The 14,771-nt window shown below is 51.0% G+C and overlaps 1 protein-coding gene across 1 annotated transcript; it reads left to right on the forward strand.

The window, feature by feature from the left end:
- The first annotated feature begins 10,296 nt into the window (after positions 1-10,296).
- On the forward strand, positions 10,297-13,650 carry LOC117055196 (avidin-like). Its single transcript, XM_033164595.1, has 4 exons — positions 10,297-10,450; positions 11,031-11,244; positions 11,481-11,601; positions 13,598-13,650. Exons 1-4 carry the CDS (start codon positions 10,325-10,327, stop codon positions 13,629-13,631), a joined length of 495 nt encoding a protein of 164 aa, XP_033020486.1. The 5' UTR covers positions 10,297-10,324; the 3' UTR covers positions 13,632-13,650.
- The last annotated feature ends 1,121 nt before the right edge of the window (positions 13,651-14,771 follow it).

Genomic DNA, 14,771 nt, shown 5'->3' on the forward strand with positions numbered 1-14,771 from the left:
GAAAATCCCATTTTCTGAAACAAAGAAATTCACCAAAAATAGCAAAATTAATGGTTTCATTTAGTGCCAAAGGATAATAAAATTGTGATCCAGGGATAGGGGGGACTTGACTCATGGCATGAAAGGAACTAGGACGTAATACTCCTCAAGATGTATCATCACATACTCCAGATCCCCCTCCCATCTGCCAGTCTAGGTGTAATCAAAGTCACCACAGGAAAGGAGGAAGGAGACCCAGGAAGAGCAAAGAAGCTGCGCCAACCAAGTTTAAATGACAAAAGTGTGGGAATGTTCAGGGATGCAGGAGAGGATGTATTGTTTAAGATATCCTATTCCAAGTTTACAAGTTCAATAATATCAGCAGAGTTTACATTCCCCTTTTAAACACACAGCGGATGCTTTGCTAAGGTTCGCTAAAACCTCTATAATAATATTGTCCTGGTATTTTCCCCTTTATTCCCTCCTAAAAGATAAGACACGACACAATCTTCTATAAAGGTATAAAAAGAGTTTACTTACACATCTGTTCACAAAAGGATCCCAGAAGGCAGACTTAAGCTCAGTGAAGTTACATACTTGGAGACTATTCCATATGGAAGCCAAGAGAGCATCTTTGGCTAAGAAGATGTTGCTTGCTTGAGAGCAAAGTCAAAAAAGAGAGAGAGAGAGATGGTGTCTGGCCTCCTTGCTTTTGTTTAACCTGCACAGGTGAGGCCACACCCACCTCCAGTCACATGCAGAGGAAGTCTATCCCAGCTAGGGATGTTGTACTTGACTGCTCCTGTGTTTCACATCCCTCAAAAAGGAGGTGTAAATGCCGGCTTCTGCTAGGGGCACATCTGGATCACAGATTTCTGCCTGACACCACAGCCTTTCTTGAGGGATGTGAGCCACGGGTAGCAGTCAAGTACAACATTCCTTGTTTTGCTAGAGTGGACATGCAAGCAAGGGGATGTTTGGTCCAGCCAGTTGAAACTTCCTGTTCCTCCTGGCCTGGAGCATCCTTCCTTGCATGCGACTAGTGGGTGGGTGTGACCTTTCCAGACCTGGTAAAATGACAAGGCATGCTGCCACTCTCTCTCTTTCCCATCTTCCTTTCGTCCTGTAAACTTCCTGAACTGCTAACTGAAGTCAGTGGTGGAGCTAGCTGCTCGGGCTCCCTCTGGGATGACACCCCACCGCACCCCCCTTCCTACGCCCCTGACTGCAGTCACTAGGTCAACCCACATATGGGGTAAACCTGCTTGTATATGCTTGTAACTTTAAGCCATAAGCCTGCCTTCGGGGATCACACTGTACTCTGCCTGATCATGAGTAAACTTTCTCCTCCTCCTCCTCCAATTTTATTTCTATACTGCCCTATACCCGAAGGTCTCAGGGCAGTTCACATTTTTTAAAAAATTATCTTTATTATTTCAGGAGGAATTCAAGGGGTCTTACCAGGAAAATATTAGAACACATTTCAATCTGGACAAGCCAGACAGAATTGTGTATTGTCTTAAGAAACTCACGCGAGTTTGCAACAAGTTTTCTGCTGTGTAAAGAGGAATGACACTGCTAAGTAAAGGAACTTGCTAGCGCAAGTTAGGGAGGATATTAATAAACAATATATCCTCTCCTGCCACCCTGAACATTCCCACATTTCTGTGACATACTGCTGATGTTTGATGCTGCTGTGTGAAATGCAGTGCTCCCCCCCCGAAAAATAGGTGCCAGTACTCACCATGAAGTGCCACACTTTTTAACCAAAAAAGGAGGTGCCAGTGCTTCATACCCTTGAGTACTCACTGAAAAAAAGCACTGGTGAAATGTATTGTGGGAACTTTTAAGAACAACCCACGCACCTTTTCTTCTGGACTTCTTCGTTTTTTTGTGGAGGTTGGAACCTTGTTGCAACAATAAATGAACAGGCTTCCTATCTGCTGTTTTGCTTCAATTTGTCTGGCTGTGGTCTGTTGCTTGAGGCTGACCAATTCGGAACCCGCACCGTACCCCAATATTTTGTCCTTATCATATTTTTTATGTTGCCTTTTTTCTTACCTTTTAAATTTCCTTTTTGCCATGAGCCACACACCAGGCAAGAAAAGGTTAACAACGACTGCAGCCAAGGCTTGGGGCTGCACCATCCAACTTCCTTCATTTGAGCTCCCTTTTACTCTCTACCCCCCCTTCTTCCTCTTACTGTTTACTCTCAGCAGCTCCCCCCCACCCCCAAGCTCACACCAGAGAGTGAGAACTGCAGGTCAGCCGGATGGGGTTTAAAAGCCTCGCTCTACCCCTCTCTCCTATTCTCCTTTCCCTTTTCTTTTCTTCCCTGCCTACCCACCGCGAACCACCCACTGAGCCAGGGGGAACAGGGAAGGCGCCCCCGCCCCACAACTAAATCCATCTGCCAGTGAAAGGGAGCCACACACTGGTGGGCCAGGTCTGTAAAAATCTAAACAAAATAAAAAATAAAATAATCCTTCCAGTAGCACCCTAGAGACCAACTAAGTTTGTTCTTGGTATGAGCTTTCGTGTGCGTGCATACGAAAGCTCATACCAAGAACAAACTTAGTTGGCCTCTAAGGTGCTACTGGAAGGAATTTTTTTTATTTTTTATTTTGTTTTGACTATGGCAGACCAACACGGCTACCTACCTGTAACTGTAAAAATCTAGTTGCTCGAGGGCCCTCTGGTGGCGTAGCAACAAAACTGCTAGCTCTCTTGCAAGACTAAACAGGGAACCCCCCTGATTAAAAACCTAATTGCCGGTGTTTCACTTTTTCCTGTCTTTTAAATGTTGTTAAACTCAGGAATAGGGGGGCAGTTAAATGACTCCCCAAAAATCCCAAGTCTCGAATTAAGGCCAGAACAATGACCGTTGACACAGGCACCATACACAACAGCAAAGAGGCTCAGAAAAGCAGTCTACAGTATAAAAGTGTAACAATAAGCAGATACCATGCATCCTATTGTTTCCTCTGACTATCCAATACTGTACATAAAACTGTAGAAACTTCAAATAATCGCCAATATTCAATGGTTTGACCGATTTCCTTGGTTCCAGCGACTAATGATTCCTCTGGAAGAGGGGAATCCAAGTCTCCCCTGCTTCCATAATCCCTTAAGCATGAGGTCACATACCCCTTGCCCCTCCACAAGGTGGGAATTTAGCCACACAATAGGCATAGGCTGTCAACTTTCCCCCTTTTTTAAGGGAAATTCCCTTATTCCGAATAGGATTCCTCGCAAGAAAAGGGAAAAGTTGACAGCTATAACAATAGGAAGCAGAAGGTGATCAAGGGCAGCACATACCCCTGGCAGAAATCCTGGGATGGTGGATTGAATCCTGATACTTTCAAACGAGAAGCCCAGGAAAGCCTTGCAGCCAGGGGGATGTGTAAATATGTTTATTTTCTTTGGGGAAGAGGGTCGTTAAAAGGGATCAGTAACTGGGGTTATTGACAGGGGTGGGTGAATTTTTCATTTTTGACTTTTAAAAATGGACCACCCAACTTACCCAATCCACCAACAAAAATAATGAAAGGGGTTCCTGCAATAATGCGTGCTTGGCTTTGCTCTGAAGGAGCCACCAAACAACACAGCCTGGATATCTCCATACCAACCAAGAATACACGCCCCGCCCCCCAAAAAACCACCCAGTCACAACACCTACAACCTCAGAATGACACCACACACACACAACCTAGACCAAGGTCACCAAGATGGTCAAAATGTTAACAACCAAGAGGAAGGGAAAAGACAAGGAGACCACAGCACCCCCTCACAACGAAAATGCCCCAGTAACAAGATGGAACCTGAGGGAAAAGGAGCTGAGACTTACGGAAATCTGGAAGAACATGCTGACTCCCCTGGAGGAAAAGATCAATGACCTGAACCCCAGAGCAAAAACTCTCAATGGCACCATCTCCACTCTAGAAAAGAAGAACCAAATGCAGGAACGATAGACCATCTCCAAGAGGAAAACACAAAGCAATTACATCTCATATGTAAGGTAAAAAGGTAAAGGACCCCTGGATGGTTAAGTTCAGCCAAAGGCAACCATAGGGTTGCAGTGCTCATCTTGCTTTCAGGCCGAGGGAGGCAGCGTTTGTCCACAGACAGCTTTCCAGGTCATGTGGCCAGCAGGACTAAACCGCTTCTGGCGCTGTGGGACACCGTGACGGAAACCAGAGCACACAGAAATGCTGTTTACCTTCCTGCCATTTATCTACTTGCACCGGCATGCTTTTCAACTGCTAGGTAGGCAGGAGCTGGGACAGAGCAACGGGAGCTCACCCCATCACAGGGATTCGAACCTCCGACCTTCTGATCAGCAAGCCCAAGAGGCTCATTGGTTTAGATGGTATCTGAAGAAGTGTGCATGGCACATGAAAGCTCATACCAATAACAAACTTAGTTGGTCTCTAAGGTGCTACTGGAATGATTTTTTGTTTGTTTGTTTGTTTGTTTGTTTCTCCTACAATTTTTATCCATATACTCTTAATCTGCTTTTCATGCTCCAGGTCATGGGTTTCTTCACAAGTGTACACATTCTTTACATATAAAGGTTACCCTCCTCCCTTCCTGTTTGGTCTATTCCTTTTGAACAGGTTATACCCCTCAATTCCTACATTCCAGTCATGAGTCTTACCCCACCCGGTTTCAGTAATGCCTACCAGGTCATATTTGCCATCCTGTACTGAAAGCTCCAATTCATCTTGCTTGTTTCCCATACTCTGTGCATTTGTGTAGAGACAACTGAAACCATGAGTTGCTCCCTCCAGCTGCTTTCTTCTTGTAGTTGTGGGAATGTTTTGGGGTGCAGGAGAGGATATATTGTTTAAGATATCCTATTCCAACTTGTGTTTACAAGTCCCAGAAATTAGCAGAGTTCTCATTCCCCTTTTTAAACACACACACAGCAGAAAGCTTGCTCTTTGTTAAAACCTCTGTAATAAATGTCCTGGTATTTTCCCCATTAATCCCTCTCAAAATAAGACACTACACAGTCTTCTATAAAAGCATAAAAGTTTGCTCATGAAAAATCATCTGTTCACAATTGGATCCCAGACGGCAGACATAAACTTAGTAAAAGTAACATTTACTCAGGAGACTGTTCCATAAGGGAAAACAGTTCCTTTGTGATCTCTTGGCTGGAAGCCAAGAGAGTATCTCAGTGGTGCTCCTTCCTTGAGAGCGTGGTCCAAAAGAGAGAGAGATGGAGTCTCGCCCCTGTGGTTTTGTGTTAACCTGCCTAGGTGAGATCACACCCATCTCCAGTTACACAGAGGAAGTCCATGCCAGCCCAGGGGAAACAGCGAGTTCCGACTGGATGGCCTAGAGTTCTCTTTCTATGTCCACTCTAGCAATGTTTTGTTTGACTGCTCCTGCATTTTACATCCCACAGTAGTTTCCTTTAGCAGGTTTCTGGAGCAGCACCTCAGTTTCCTGTGCACCAATGAAGCCATTATCCCCACTACCAGGTGCTCTTTTGTCATTTGTAATGTTGCCTCCCTGCCCCTCAGGAACTAGTTTACAGCTCTCCTGATCAGGTTCACAAGGCTTGTAGCAAAGGCATCCTTGCCAGCCGCTGTGAGGTGCAGCCCATCTCTCGCCAGAAGTCCTTCCTCAAGGAAGCAGAGACCATAATCCAAGAAGCCAAACCCTTCCAGCCGACACACCACCTGTGCAGCCAGGTATTCAGAGGCATGCTAGCTTGCCATTGTGCCTGAGAGCCATTGCAAGTTTAAATATCCTCCATTAATTTGTCTAGTCCTCTTTAAAAGAGGTGAAGGTCCCAGAGAGGAGGGGCTAGGTGCCCCAGGGCTGCTACTGTCTCTTCCTCCTGCCCCCCTGCCAGGAAGAGGAAGGCTGCAGCAATGATTGCATGCCTGTGCTCTTCCCCTTCCCAGAAGCTGCAAGGCTCAGTCCCCCCCTCCTCTTGCAGATGCAGCCCATGGTAGGTCAGCCAAGGCCAGGCCAGGGCAACCCCCACACTGCCCCTTGCTCCAGCGCCAGCTGCAGAAATCTTGCCAGAGCACAGGGAGGGGGGATTTCCAATCTGTGCTTGTTCCTTTATTTGGGAAGAAAGGTTGTAATATTTATTCAGGCAGAGATCATGTTAATCCATGTAATTCTGAGAAGGAGCTGGTGGACAAACATGCCCCCCCCCCCCGCCCACAAGTCACAATGTGCCAAACCACAGGGGATGTTTTCCTCACTGAAGCAATTCAAATTACAACAGACCTGAAGCAGGTTCTGGCCCACGTCCAGCCAGGCTGGATGCTGCTGCAGCAGATGTGTTTATCCTGTGTTTGAAAGACCTCACTGGGATGTGACCCAGGCACCTCTCCTCCTCTCTCTTGTTCTCTTGGCATCATGTACTGGGCAGGATGGGGGATGCACTGGGGAATGTAACCTTCTGTCAGCCAAAACGAGGAAGGGCTTTAGTTTGGTGACAGAGCATCTCTGCCTGCTATGCAGAAGGTCTCAGGTTCAGGTCAGGCTGCAAGGAATCTCAGCCTGAAAACCTGCAGAGCCACTGCCAGGAAGTGTTGGCAGTCTTGGGCTCCTCAGATCAGTGGCTGCTTGGAAGGCAGCTGGCAGCAACACAGGGGATTCTTGCGCAAGAATGGAAGGGAGAAACCCAGGATGGAGCAAGCGGTTCTTGTTTCCGAGCAGCAGGGTGTGGAGCAATGCGAGTGCGGGGCACAGAACAAGGTGAGTAAGCTGTCTGTGCCCAGTATAAACAGCAGCCTGTCAGTCACCCGTCTGTAAAGAGCAAAACCACAAAATGTCAATGGAAGTGAACCATCCTCTTTGTTCCATGCAGCCCTTTCCTTCCACCCCAACCTGACCTGCAAGAACCTGATTTGCGTGAGCTTAAGAGAGATCCAAGCTCTGCCAGGAGCTCCTCCGGAATGCAGGAAAGGGGAGGTCGGAAGGAAGGCAGCACAAATTGCCCACAGAGGGTCATCACCACCCCCACCCCTCACCCCCAGCAATGAACAGGATCGATTTCTTCCCCATTTCTGCCTCTGGCTATAGGAAAAGCTGCCCTTCCCCTTGGCTACAGGGGAAAAGGCTCTGTGTGTTTGTGTGTCACAGGTGTGCTGTAGCCAAACCAACCAGCCTCCATGATGGGTGACATCATCTCCCACCAACAAAATCCTGCAAACCAGGTTTCTTGCTGCCACCGTTTTTGCCATAGATCTCAGTGAAATCAGCCTGGTCAATCCAAACAGGAAGTGTCAAGGATGGCACCACCCCTTGCCCTCTGTGGTTAGGAGGGTTTGAAGCCCAGGTTTGCACCAATCCTGATAACCATCTCCATTCAAGTAGTCTTCAACTGGGGGGTGAGGGGGGGCAGCAAATGAGTGAGGCACCCTGCCATCTCACAAGAAGACCAAAGGCCCTCTCCTAGCCTCACCTACCTGGCAATTGAACCCCACCCCCACCCACCTTTTCCCCTGTCCACCTCTTTCCCCATTTTCTTCCCAGTGTCACAACAAATGAAACTGATTTGTAAAAATGTTACATGGGAAAAAATACGAGAGAGAGAGACATTGCACATACTTCTGTAAATCAAGAAAATCTTTTTAAAAATACATTTAAAAAACTCAGGGCAGGGGCTCAAACTTCCAGGTTTCCATGGGTAACAATGGGGGCCCTGATGAAACTCATTCTCCGAACTCTGCAGCAGCTGAAGACTCCCCCCCCCCCGCCTGCCAGGCAGCCAGCTGAGTTTCATAGGCTAGAGCTCTGCACTTCCAAACTGGATTGCTACTGGTGTTTAGTAACTGTCAAATTATTCTGCAAAACAAAGATGGATTGGAGGGAGTTCCTGATCTACTCTATATTTGGGGAAATGGCTTGCTGCCCTGTTCTCTGCACAATCAAGGGCTTCTTGAGATACAGTTGCCACAATACTTGGCATTTAGAAGATGGAGGAGCTGGGTGCCCTTTGGAATCAAGATGGTGGACCAAAAAGTTCCAAACTGCTCTGATTTGGATGCTTCTGAAAGCCTTGTTTCCCAATTGTGTATTGTGGTCCTTGATACTGAGAAGGAGGTTTGGATCTATAACTGGATGCCATTTGGAATCAAGACGGTGTACTGACCCATTCCAAACTGCACTGCAAAGTTTGATGGGGAACTAACAGGGCTGTGCACAGGATTAAACTGAGGTTCAGATTCTGAACTGAATACCAGTTTCCAGAAAGCGCAGGAGGGGAGACTGCTCCTCTTGGACTCAGGTCCCATAGTGTTTGGCCCCGGTGAGGACAGGATGCTGGGTCTTGAGACCTCCTTTGGGCCTGATCCACCTTCAGGGCTGTTATGTTTGCTCCCAGTCTCTCCTCTCCTCCCTGTCGAAAGTGAAAGTTGGCAGGCACCTGGGCACGTGCTCAAGGCAAGGGCAGGCACACAGCTTGTGCAGAACTTGGATTAAGGTTTGTTGCTGAAAAATAACTGTTATAAAACAAATTGTGGAAAAATAAACGTTACACAACAAAATATGCAAGAAGTGCAAATGCTGGAGCCAGGTCAAGCTGACGGCAGGAGGTCACAGTGATCCTTCTCATCAAAATCCTGGCCCTTCCCCAGCTCCATCTGGTATGCAGGCTGAGACCCCCCCCCCTGCCCACAGACTGTCTCGCCAGAGTGGTGCATGCTCTGGTTATCTCCCGTTTGGGCTGCTGCAATGCGCTCTACATGGGGCTACCTTTGAAGGCAATTAATCCAGAATGCGGCAGCTAGACTGGTGATTGGGGGTGGCCGCCGAAACCATATAACACCAGTCCTGAAAGACCTACATTGGCTCCCAGGATGTTTCCAAGCACAATTCAAAGTGTTGGTGCTGACCTTGAAAGCTCTAAATGACCTCAGCCCAGTATACCTGAAGGAGCGTCTCCACCCCCATTGTTCAGCTCGGACACTGAGGTCCAGCTCTGAGGGCCTTCTGGCGGCTCCCTCACTGCGAGAAGTGAGGTTACAGGGAACCAGGTAGAGGGCCTTCTCATTGGTGGCATCTACCCTATGGAAAGCCCTCCTGTCAGATGTCAAGGAAATATCCGACTTTTAGAAGACACCTGAAGGCAGCCCTGTTTAGGGAAGTTTTTAATGTTTGATGTTTGATAATGTTTTTAATATTCTGTTGGGAGCTGCCCAGAGTGGCTGGAGAAACCCAGCCAGATGGGCGGGGAACATTCCCACAGGGGGCACACATGTGCCTGGGCAAGGCAGCAGGTGACCAGACTCTTCACTTTCCTTTAGAAGGCAGTAAGTCAATTGGGCATCTATAAAGAAAGATAGAAAGCAAACATGAGCGCAAAGTTTATTAGGCTTATCAGGGGCAGAAGCAGGGAAGCTGCTGGTGGGGAGGGTGAATGGGAGGAAGGGATGCTGATTATCCCCACCTGGGAATTTGTAGGGAGGGCATTTCAGGGGCAGCAGAAAACAACAACAAGAGGAGAAGACCATGGTTGCTGAATGGGAGGCTGCTCCAAGGGTTGGGGCCACCACACTGTAGGCCCAATTCTGACCTTGTGCAAAACAGACCTCTTGTAAGATGCAGGTTAATTAAGTAATGAATTGCAAGCACCTGCAGGTTAATTATTATTAATCATTTTATGATTTATATGCCACCCATCTGATTGGGTTGCTTCAGCCACTCTGAGCGGCTCCCAACAAAATATTAAAAACACAATTCCTGAACAACATAGGTCCAGGGTCCCCAAGCCCTTCTGTTCCAGCTGAGCCTCTGAGACCATCTGCCATAGCATCACTGGTCATTCCACAAGTTCTGAAGACTCAGCTGATGGCAGTATAAAACTGAGCCTTTAGTGTCATGACCCAGTCCTATGGAACTCTCTGCCACTGGAGACTCAGCAGGCACCTTCTGTGCCAAATTTTAAATGCCTGCTGAAACCTCTTCTATTCCGCCAGGCCTAGGCAGGCAGACAATTAAGAACACAACCCCCACACTGGTCAACTGAATATTGTTTCTAATTCTTTTGATTTTCACTTGTTTTCAACTTTTTATGATTTTACTGTATGGTTTTATATCGTTGTAAACTGTTGCGATATATTTCCATGGTACAGCAGCATACAATTTTTTTAAAAAAATAAGCAAATAAATAGATAAGGGAGCCTTGGCAGGTGGTCGAACATCTTGCCTGGCCGGGGTGGGCCCGAGATGCCTCTGCCAGCCCCTCCGCCCCTCTTGGCACCGATCTCCGCGCCGCGCCCACCCGGCTTGCGCAATTGCCCGCCCGCCCGCTCGGGCGCTATAAGAGGACGGCCGCCGGCTCGACGGGGACATTCCCTTCCCGGCATCGAGGATGGCGCGGCACACGGTCTCTCTCGGCAGCATGGCAGAATTGGCGCTCCTGGGCGCCCTTCTCTCCCTCTCGCCAGCCTATTCGCTGGCGCTGGACGTCCAGAAGGAAAGCGAGACTCCGGCCAAGGTAGGGCCAGGCAGAGGCGAGGCAAGGAGGATGGGGCGGGCAGGCAAGTGGCTCCGGCTGCAGTCGGAGAGACCTCCGCATCTAGGCAGAGGGGCTTTGCGTGGTCTCCGCCTCGCTCTCCGCTCTGCGAGAGACCGGCAGCAGCACCTCACCGGAGGGGCGGAAAACGAAGCCACAGTCAGAGCGCGAAGGGAACGGAGAGGGCGAGGCGCCTCCCTGCGCGCTTGTGGGGCAGGGTAGGCTGCCCTTCCTTCTGGTTTAAGGCTCCTTCTTTCGCAGGGTCTTAATTTCTGACCTGCAGCTGCGACAGGCGCCTTGCAGGGGGTGGCTTCGTATGGGATTGAAAAATGTTGCGGGAAGGGAGGCAATAAAAACTACTGGCTTTGAGGGGCGGGGAGCTGGAGCAGGCGCTATATTCAGGGGGCGCAAGGTGCCCATTGGGGTCTCCGCGCCCGTTTGTGTGCGGCCGAGGGGTCCCTCTCTGATATGCTGGGGAGTTAGTTGCCTTTGGGGCTGGACTTGATGACCCTTTGGGGTGCGTTCCGGCTCTGCCCTTCTCCTCTCCGCTCTGGCCCCGCAGTGCAACCTGGCGGGCACGTGGGTGAACGATCTGGGCTCCAAGATGGTCATCGCGACCACCAACGAGGACGGCCAGTTCTCGGGCTCCTACCTGACCGCCGTCTCCGCTGCCACCGACGCCACCATCCGGGAGTCGCCTCTGCACGGCAGGCAGCACCACACCAACCAGCGCGCCCAGCCCACCTTCGGCTTCACCGTCAGCTGGTCCTTCTCCGGTAGGCAGGGGGAGGGCAGGGCGGGAGGCACGAACCCCGCGGGGATAGAGAGGGGTCCGAGCAGCTCCGTGGACGGAGAAGGGAAGGGCCCCCAGCCGCCCTTCCAGGTCATGGGGTGGCTTCTCGGCCTCGGGCTGGGCAATCTCCCCACCATGCCACCCTTGAAGACCCTCGCAGGGGAAGCAGAGCGACCTCGGCGCTAGCCCACCCACCTCCCTCTCTCTGCCCCCTTGCAGACTCCATCACCGTCTTCGCGGGGCAGTGCTTCGTGGACGAGAAGGGCGAGGAGACCCTGGAGACGATGTGGCTGCTGCGGCAGGAGGTGGCGACGCACGCCGACGACTGGAAGGCCAACCGGTAAGCGGCCCGAGGGCCGACTGGGGAGGGGGTCCCGTCCGGGAGGTCCCACCCCAGCCATTAAAAAAGGCAGACGAGACCCTCAAGGGGGGGGGAGGGGCCCCGCCCCGTCGGGGCTGAGCATCAGTTCCCTCCCTTTCAGGATCAGAAGGAAAAGCAGCTCTTCCTAGGAAGACTTCCGCTTTCCCCTACGCTTCGAAGCAGATCTCGGGGACCATTCAGTTCCCTCCACTCCCGAGAAGCGGTGTGTGTGTGTGTGTGTGTGTGTGTGTGTGGCCCCAGCTCGACCCCTATCGGCCTCCCCTCTGCAAAGAGGGTATCCTCATAAAAACGCAATCCTGCCAGAGGCGTCCAGGAACTCACTTGACTTAGTCCAGTTCGCCAGAGCTCGGTGCTGAATTAGGCTCTTAGTGTCAAAGGCTCAAATCCTCTTTGCTATCGGCCAAAGAATGTCTTCGGCCTCTAAGTAAGTAACTGCAGCCCATGATGCTCTCAGAATACGCTGCTTGCATCCGAAGAATTCAGTCTTAAATTTGCCCAAACTGCAGCGCCGGAACCCTGCTTGCCTCACCTCTAACGCGCATCCACGACTGGTCTTAAATTGAATTTTATTTTAACCTGGGGAGGGGGGGGGGGAATAAAACTGCTTACTAACCTTAGGTGATGTACACCACCTCCGCAAGCAAGCAAGCAAGCAGCTAGACTAGCCCGACAGAGAGAACATAAACTGAACGACGCGTCTGACTAGCCTTTCGAAAGAGCCTCGTGGGTGGGCTGCCCACCTCCCGTTAGTAGGAAAGGCATTCGGAAGCTCAGAGATGCCGCGAGAGCGCGCGACTCCGACCACTTGGGGAGGGAGCGTCATGCAAAATGGTCAAGGAGGCATGGGGGGGGGGCAATCCTTTGAGAAATCCTGTCCCAAGATCCGAAGAGCTTTGCAAATTCTTAGCCAAGCCCAGTGGCGGCATTTCCTGGACCAACCACAAAGGGATGCCTCGCCCCACACGGGGCTTAGTTAGTAGCAAGATCTTCTTGGAATTCCCCCTGCCTGCAGGAAGGCGACCAAGCCACCTCTCCCAGGAGCAAAAGCAGCCCCCACCGCGGCTCCAGGAGCCCCCTCCCTCTTCCCTTCCAATGGGGAGGACAGCCCCATTCAGGTCTTAAGGGGGAATGTCCTCTGCTTCCTGATGGCACCACAGCACAGAAGGTGGTCCTGCCAACCAACCCAAGACTGCTTGACTTGTCCCTCATGGAGCCCAAGTTCTTTCTGTGGTTTAGGGTTAGCCTTAAGAGTTGCTGTCAGGGCAGAGAAGGGCTTTGTGCCCTTAACAGCCGTGTGGCAGGCAGGAATTCAACTGGTTACTCCTTTTTTTACTATGGAAGGGAACTTCCTCTGTGAGTCAACAGCCCCTCAATTCCTCATCCCCACGGGCCATGGGCCAAAGAGGAGCCCCCTAGGCTGAAACTGCTGCAGAGAATCCCCACCCCACCAGTCACTGGAGCCAACTCCAGGGGGCCATGGGCGCTTCAGCACCCACAACAATACATTTGTGGGGCTAAGCCCTTCATTGCAGGCACCCACGATCTTCAGCATATGGGGATTGGCCTTCTCCCCACTGCCCAGCTCAACATCCAGAGGGGGCAGGCCTACAAGTGAAGCAGGGCTGCTGCAAACATCTCCCTCTGACTGACTTGTGGGGAGGGGGACTTACCCAACAGCAGGGCAGCCCCCTCACTGCCTTGGGTGAAGAAATGGGGGCTGGCAGCTCTATGCCCCAGTCCATGCTTGCTTGCAAGGCTGCCCAGGATGCCATTCTGGTGCCACTGCTGAGGGCACATGTGGAGGATGAGGGCAAGGCTGGCAGCTCAAGGGGCCGTGGGCACCGGGAGGGTCATCCAAGGACACTGAAGCCAGTCCTGGCCCCTGACCCACAAGTCACCAAAATCAGTGAAGGGCATTTGCTGGACAATCCTCAGCCTCTTTTTTTCCTTGCAGGGTTGGCAAGAACGTCTTTGTACGTGTCAAATAAAAAGGAACCAGGATCCGGACCTGCTTCTGCTACTCATGCATAGGACCAGCTAGAAGACGGCTCCCACTCCCTCTGCACTCCACCAGCACTGCCCCTCTGGCCTCTTCCATGGGGAGGGACAAAATTCCCCCCTCAGGGGTGCATGTGTGTGCATGTATGCTGTGTCTCCCCCCCCCCTTTTGGTCACCCCTCCCACCAGCCTGCAGCCCCCCCCCCGGTTTGGTCAAGGGTGGCTCAAGAAGGGCTCACCACCCCACTTGCTACAGCAGGGGTCGGCAACCTAAGGCCCATGGGCTACAAGTGGCACACGGGGGTCGTTTAACCGACCCATGAGTTGCCTGCTCGGCGAATCCCTGCGTGCTGCACTAAACTGGCACAGCATGGCATGGGGACTCGCTTCTGCGGCGCTGGAAATCGTGTCTGCGCAGATGCAGACGGCGGACATCGTGGGCTCTGGCCCACAGAGGGATCTCTGCTGGAGTGAACCGGCCCAGGCGACGTGAACCTGGCCGACCCCTGAGCTAGAGAGGGCATTTGCTGAAAGTCTGCAGGTGGGGGAAACTTTTGATGCAGCAGTTGCCAATAGTTTATTCACTGGGCTTGCTAGGGGCTTTTATTGGCCTTTCTGTATTTTTAAACTTTCTTTTAAATTCTCTGTGCCTGCCCCAGAGAACTGTCTCATGGGCTGATGAGCAAAAAACCAATAAATAAACTTTTCACCATTGTCAATGAGAAATCACTCTCGAGGCCAGCCTGCGATTTGAGTATTGGCATCCCAGGAGGGAGCCTGGCGCCACCCCACCCCACGACCCCTGGGAGAAGGCTGAGAGGCAGGCACTCCACTGCCCTGGAAACACAGAGCATGACTGGGGGAGCAGGACGTTGATGCCGCCCCTTCCCCGCATTTAGAGAACTATGCTGGGCCACAGACCCCACAGGCCAGGCAAGCACCAGGAATGGCCAGGGAAGAGGGGGGGGGTCTGCCTACCCTTGCCCCACACATCCACCCACAAAAATACACAAGAGAGCCAACAACTGTTTATTTTAAATTAAAATTATTCTGCATCTAAAAATAACTCTGAGGCACCCCCCAGATTGTACAGAGCTTGATTGTGTGCAAATCAATCGTAGGAAAGAAAG

This window comes from Lacerta agilis, chromosome 11, assembly GCF_009819535.1.
Source record: "Lacerta agilis isolate rLacAgi1 chromosome 11, rLacAgi1.pri, whole genome shotgun sequence".
NCBI classification, from domain to species: domain Eukaryota; kingdom Metazoa; phylum Chordata; class Lepidosauria; order Squamata; family Lacertidae; genus Lacerta; species Lacerta agilis.